At 52.5% G+C, this 6,244-nt stretch overlaps 2 protein-coding genes across 2 annotated transcripts; one reads left to right on the top strand and one right to left on the bottom strand.

The window, feature by feature from the left end:
- Positions 1–696: 696 nt before the first annotated feature.
- On the bottom strand, positions 697–1,070 carry A1O7_08881 (uncharacterized protein; the record flags this gene model as incomplete). The annotated part of the gene is made up of 2 exons (XM_007762870.1): positions 697–968; positions 1,037–1,070. 2 exons carry the CDS (start codon positions 1,068–1,070, stop codon positions 697–699), a joined length of 306 nt encoding a protein of 101 aa, XP_007761060.1.
- Positions 1,071–2,304: 1,234 nt separating this feature from the next.
- Positions 2,305–5,983, top strand: A1O7_08880 (uncharacterized protein; the record flags this gene model as incomplete). Its single annotated transcript, XM_007762869.1, has 4 exons — positions 2,305–2,598; positions 2,651–3,543; positions 3,599–4,509; positions 4,626–5,983. The coding sequence occupies 4 exons, from the start codon at positions 2,305–2,307 to the stop codon at positions 5,981–5,983; spliced, it is 3,456 nt and encodes a 1,151-aa protein (XP_007761059.1).
- Between the last annotated feature and the right edge of the window lie 261 nt (positions 5,984–6,244).

Below are 6,244 nucleotides of genomic sequence, written 5' to 3'. Positions count from 1 at the left end.
ACAGCACAGCACAGCACAGCACAGCACAGCACAGCACAGCACAGCACAGCACAGCACAGCACAGCACAGCACAGCACAGCACAGCACAGCACAGCGTACCTTGTACATCTGAACGTGACCCGCTCCATGGAGAGCAAATGGCGAATCGACGAGTGTGAGCTGATTAAAGGTGGCTTTCTCGTTTTGAAATTGACCAATGTCAGGTTTTAGAAGGAGAGTTTCCTTTTTGCAATCCTGTGCTTGAATAAAGTCCTGCCTATTTTCAACAGCGAACTGACGAGTGCGAGCTGCTTGAAGGCGGCCTGTGGGTTTGCGATCCAGTGTCTGAACAGAGTCCTGCCTGTTTTCAGGTATAGTATCATCGAAAGGTAGATTGAAGGGTGAGAAATAGGATTGGGGATCTGACAAATGTGCACTAGAGAAGCAGGATATTGGAGGCATTTGCGATATAACGACGTAGAAGCGCTCAGAGTTGTATCATTGGTCTTTTCATGCCATTAGTGGACAATGCTGTACTTTCACGATGCATTGCCATGCAGATGTCGTGGTCCCTTTGTACAGAGGTAGTGTGGATGGGGGTGTTCATTCGACTGTCCTCACTTTGGTGAGTATGCCTGTGCTGGCTGCGACCCCTAGCCATGGCCCTTTCGTCCCGAAGCTCTCGAAATGCCCCTCGTGGTCCCTCGAGTGAGCTTCTTAACTCGCGGCCGCCAGGTTTCCCGCCGGCTCGCTAGCTGGGGGCCCTTCAGCTCCTGTAAATTGAGATTCCCGCTCTGCTCTTCGCCGTCTCTTCTCAATGAGCATTTCTTTTCTCTGGTGTAGCAGTTTTACTTGTCGGTCCTCCACACCCTTCAACCAATATCCAAACGATCCTCCAATGCTCGCGAAGAGGGGGTAGACCCATAACGTGCCTCGTTGGAAGAACGGTCTCATTTCGATGCCGAGCTGGGCGAAGCGTGTGGCGATTCCTGGAATGCTCGTTAGTATCGACCGGCGCTTGGCCCAGCACTCATTGTGCATGCTGGTGCTGGCTCACCGAAACCGGCCCAGAAGAGGACCTTGTGAACCATGGTTGAAAATGTTTCGCGCGCTGTGCGCGGTCAAACTATGGGGACAATTTGTGGTTGTAGGAGGTTGAAGCTAGAGCTAGGATGGCCCAAGTCGTGGGTAATAAATTTGCAGCTGTGGTCTTCTCGTCGTCGTTTGGAAGAGCTTGGATGTAATGTCTATCAAGGCTTGAGGAGCATCGTGTGAAGCGACGCTACACGCAGTTTTCCAGAATGCGTCAAGTTCTACACCGTACAAACGCACTTGAAGCAAATAATGGTCGACCGTAGAGATTACAGGTTCCCATTCCACCGTCTGGCCTGGGCATGCGTGGGTCTTGCCCTGGGAAGATGAAAGAAAATACTCAGTAGGTGCGATTATGGACTACACAGCACAAAGCCTGGTTTTGTTGCAACATGTGCCAGAAAGTCCCATTGTCAAGCTCGCCGCAGTCACAGATTGTTCCAGGGGATCGATCGCGATGGCAGTGTTTTGCTTCGCGCTTGTGGAACATGTACCGTATTTCGCACGTGGCAAACTCGGTGCTCCTCGTACTGCCCCAAAACAGCGGCGTGCCGTAGGGCCCTGAACCATCAATCCGCGTAGGCACTTGTACAGGACCTATACAGTCCTTGCCGTGGTTCAGCTGGAGCTTGAAGACTTTGGCCATGGAGGCACCTGTCTGGTAAGGCATACGAATGCAAGAGTACCCAATCCGGTATTTGTTCATGCTGCTGGTGCTGCTAATCTTCTGTTTCGATCCATCGTCATCAGCGGCGATCGACGGGGCTCAGCCGGACACGCCCCGGGGTCGCCTGGAGGATTAGGAAAGGCCCCCTTTTGAGGCAGCTTATCTGCAGCCAAGCGGGGACTTTTCCCTGTTCCTGCTCGCTTGGGGCGTTGCTCTTCAGCGGGATTCAGCGTTCAGCGTGTACGGCCGGCACCACCAGGGCCCCGGCAGGGCCTCGCTTTTGATTAGGAGCAAAAATTGCCACACCCACACGAGACTTCGCGTGGCACTGATTCAGCGTGAACCTCAACATTCTTCCCCTTGACGCATTTTCCGCCATGCTCATTGTCGACGATAGAGCGAAAGATCAAGGCTTTCATCACTGAAGTCTTGCACAGTCCATGTCGACCGTGCGACGTCTCTCATGGACCAGTAATCCGGAACTGCAATCGACTTTGGTTTCCGACTCCTCCGGAAGCTCTTTGAAGTATGAAAGGTATCTTCCAGAGCAGCACCCGCGGAACAAGATGAGGCTGCGCGTGCACATTCGCGATCAGCTATGTCTTTTGATCCTTCTCACCAACCTTCTGGCGTTGATGGTCCTGGCCGTCTCCACCTGGTACCAGAGCGTTCACTATCTCAAACAGGCAAAAGCACAGACGCTCGTGGTGACCGCCAATCTCAAAGCCGATCAAGTAGCCCAGCAAATCTCTCTGTTCAGATCATCAGTACAGCAAATCTCGACAAGACAAGTGCTCCAGGATTTTATGCGCGACTTCAATAACGGCAACCACTCGGAGCAGTTATTCGACAGTATCAAGGTGAGAAGCTGGGGATTTCCCGTGGGAGTCGGAGATGCTAATTTCGACGTAGACCAACCTCGAAGTTACTCTGTCGGACGGCTATGAGAATGCCATTCTTCTTCAAGCAGCTGTCTTTCCGCGCACAACGACGCCTGACCAAGGAAACCGCGCGCTTACGTACTTGACGGGGCCGGGAATCACTGGCAATATCGCGCTTCCATCCACATACGCGAATGGCACGCCTGTCATGCTCGGCGAGGACGGGCCTGGATATCCCCCTCAACTCTACCCTAATCTCACGTACGATCAGTCATCGGACGCTTACAATGCAATTTACGCCGACAAGCTCCTCGACAACAACTCAACCTTGTTACTCGGTCCGCTGTTTCTGCGGAGCAACTCTTCCCTTCTCTCCTTGACGCTTCCTATAAACAACAACACCAGCAGGGTCGATATTCTCGGTTGGCTGACTGTTGTTCTGGACGCCAAAGCCCTCTACGATGTTGTTGGATCCCGTGTCGGACTCGGCAAAACTGGAGAGGTTGTCATCGTTGGTCCTGGGGGCCGGCCCGACAACTTGTTCGCGGAACGTGTCGATGGTCGTACGGATGAGCAGAACGCGAACGTCGAACTACAATTTGTTCTACCACCATACAGTAACCGCCATCCTGCACGAATTAACAATCCATATCTGCCCTTTCCTATGAAGGATTACCCGGCAATTCTCCGCGCTTGGTCCGACATAAACGGCGAGCTCAATAATGCTGGAGGATTAATGTATACCCACAACGAAGAGGGGTTTAGAACGTCGCTTGGCTACGCCAGAGTCTCGTCTGGCATCGTCGACTGGGTTTTGGTCTTCGCCCAGTCACACCGCGAGGTTGTCGCACCCATCAAGCAGCTACAAAAAACGGTCGTAGCGTCCATTTTTGCTGTCGTTGGCGCCATCATGCTTGTGTGTTTGTGAGTATTGCTCCAGGCAACCATCACGTTCTTTGCCGTGCTAACTGAAGCACAGCCCAATCGCCCACTACGCGGTGAAACCGATCATTGCATTGCGGACTGCAGCCAAGAACTCAGTCACCACGTATGAAGCATATGATCCGTCTGCAAAATCGGACACGGCAAGCGAGAGTACCCTGGAGAAAACGGACCTTCTTCAGGAGAAAGGGCCTCTTCAAAATGTTTGCAAACGGTCCGCGAAGAAGAAAAATCTAGTCCGCCCGGTACGAGTATTCAAGATTCCCGAACGGGTGCCGGAGAGGAAGCATGTGATCTATGATGAGCTCTCAGAACTCACCGGCACATTCAATGAGATGGCCGACGAGCTTTCAATTCAATACCGGAAATTGGAAGACCGAGTGAAAATGAGAACATCGGAGCTCGAGCAGTCAAGGAATGCCGCCGAAGCTGCAAATGAGAGCAAGACCTTGTTCATCGCCAATGTCTCGCACGAGTTAAGAACGCCGCTGAACGGAATTATCGGCATGTGTGCTATTGCGATGCAAGAGGAGGACATGAACAGCGTGCGGCAGTCTCTGAAGATCATCTACAAGTCCTCGGATCTGCTGTTGCATCTTCTTAATGATCTGTTGACCTTCAGTCGCAGTTCGATTGGCCAAAATTTCGCCATAGAGGAGGACACATTCCGGCTCGTCGACATCGGGTCACAACTAATATCCATCTTCGAGAAGCAGGCCTCCGAGTCGGATATTAGTCTGAGGGTGGTCTTCATCGGTACAGAGCCGCCAGTAACAGGAGATTTCGACCAAGAAGCCCAAGAAGATGTTATTGTTGCACGCCATGACATGACTGGTGCCATACAGAGGCAGAAGACCAACGTCCTGGCCAAGGGTCCCGCCGATATTGGGCCTCTTCGGGAAATAGGTCTAAGGGGCGACAAGAACAGGATCCTTCAGATTCTGATGAGTAAGTCCGAGTCCGACGCACTCTTTGTGGACTCCAAATCTCTTTACTTGACTCGGAGGCTTTCCTTGGGTCACGCGGTCATGCGTAGAGGTGTGCACATACTGACATGGTCGCAGATCTCTTGAGCAACGCATTGAAATTCACACCTGCGAAAGGCACTGTAGAAATGCGCATACGGTACAAAGGTTTCGTCGAACCCGAAGATATGCCTGAGGTCAAATACTCGAATTCCAAGACCTCACAACAAGCGACACTTTCGAAGACGTTCCAGCGCGTTAGTCCCGAGAAGTTCCAGCCGAAATCATCTTTGAAAGGGCTTCTGTTTGACTTTGAGGTCGAAGACACCGGCACTGGCATCCCCGAGCACTTGCAGCAAGACATTTTCAAGCCTTTTGTCCAGGGAGACTTGGCTCTCAGCAAGAAGCACGGCGGTGTTGGTCTCGGCTTAGCCATTTGTTCACAGCTTGCGGACATGATGGGTGGAACCCTCCAAGTGAAGAGCACCATCGACATTGGCAGCACATTCACATTCTCCATACCCCTGCGGTATACCAAAGAGGTCGTCCCCTCTGTCACCGACTCGCTCGCCCGACCGAGAGCTGGTAGTATCACCAGCAGCGTACAGTTCGAGACCTTCACCACTAGGTCGGGCAAGACCCGGGACGTCCGATCATTGCAATCAAGACAGAATTCGCTCTATTCGACCAACCAAGACAAAGACGCCCAGCTGGACGTCCCGCGCCTTGTCGGGTTTTCTCAGCCTTATTTGATCGATGCAAATATGAGTTCAGAAAACGTCGACGGCACCGCCACCCCAACACCACAAACCAAGCAAGAGCGGAGCCAAAGCTTTCCGCAACAGAGCTCTCGGCTGGCTCCTATAGTGTCTGTATCCACACCTGAAGAAAGAGATGAACATCCGGAATTGAAGCTGCGAGAGAACGAGAAGGCGCAGAAGCAGAAACCTTTGGAGAAGAAGTCATCACTGGCAACCCCAAGTAGCTCGGGTTCCCTCAAAGTCCTTGTTGCCGAAGACAACCCAGTCAATCAGCAGGTCATTCTGAAACTGCTAAAGCTCGAAAAGGTGCTCGACGTGACTTTGGCCGAGGACGGAGAGCAAGCCGTGAACATGGTTCAGAAGTCGCTGGCCGCGACAGAGGATGAGAATGGAAAGCCAAAGCTTTTCTCATTAGTTTTGATGGACATCCAAATGCCAAAGATGGACGGCATTCAAGCGACGAAGAGGATCCGGGAGCTCGGGTTTGATGCGCCGATTCTCGCCCTCACGGCTTTTGACCACGAGAGCAATCGGGCAGCATGCGAGGATGCTGGCATGAACGGTTTCCTGCCGAAGCCCATTAAGAGAACGGCATTGAGGAACGTGCTGGAGGAGTACAAGTCCCCGCCGGCAGAGGATCCAGCAGGCGAGGCGCCAGGGGAGGCAGCCAAGAGCAATGGAGAAGGCGGCATTTGAGGTTAAGCTGCGACGACTGAAGCACGTTGCGCGGGATTACGTTTTATGGCCCTGGGAAAAGACCAGGGATAAGTAGGTGTGTACAGCTTGCATAGCGAGGGCCCGATGGAGTCAATCATGAGCATTGAACATTGATGTATTCGAGTCGTCAAGGAGACGACCAAATCAACGAGATGACAGATGTACAGCATCCACGTTCCTTGTGTCATGTGTTCACAGTCCGTCGTCTCGGTTCAAAGTTTCACACAGGGACCCCTAGGT

This window comes from Cladophialophora yegresii (assembly GCF_000585515.1).
Source record: "Cladophialophora yegresii CBS 114405 chromosome Unknown aczIN-supercont1.6, whole genome shotgun sequence".
In the NCBI taxonomy this organism is placed as follows: domain Eukaryota; kingdom Fungi; phylum Ascomycota; class Eurotiomycetes; order Chaetothyriales; family Herpotrichiellaceae; genus Cladophialophora; species Cladophialophora yegresii.
The sequence above is the reverse complement of the archived record's forward strand: the minus strand, read 5'-3'. Positions and strand labels throughout refer to the sequence as shown.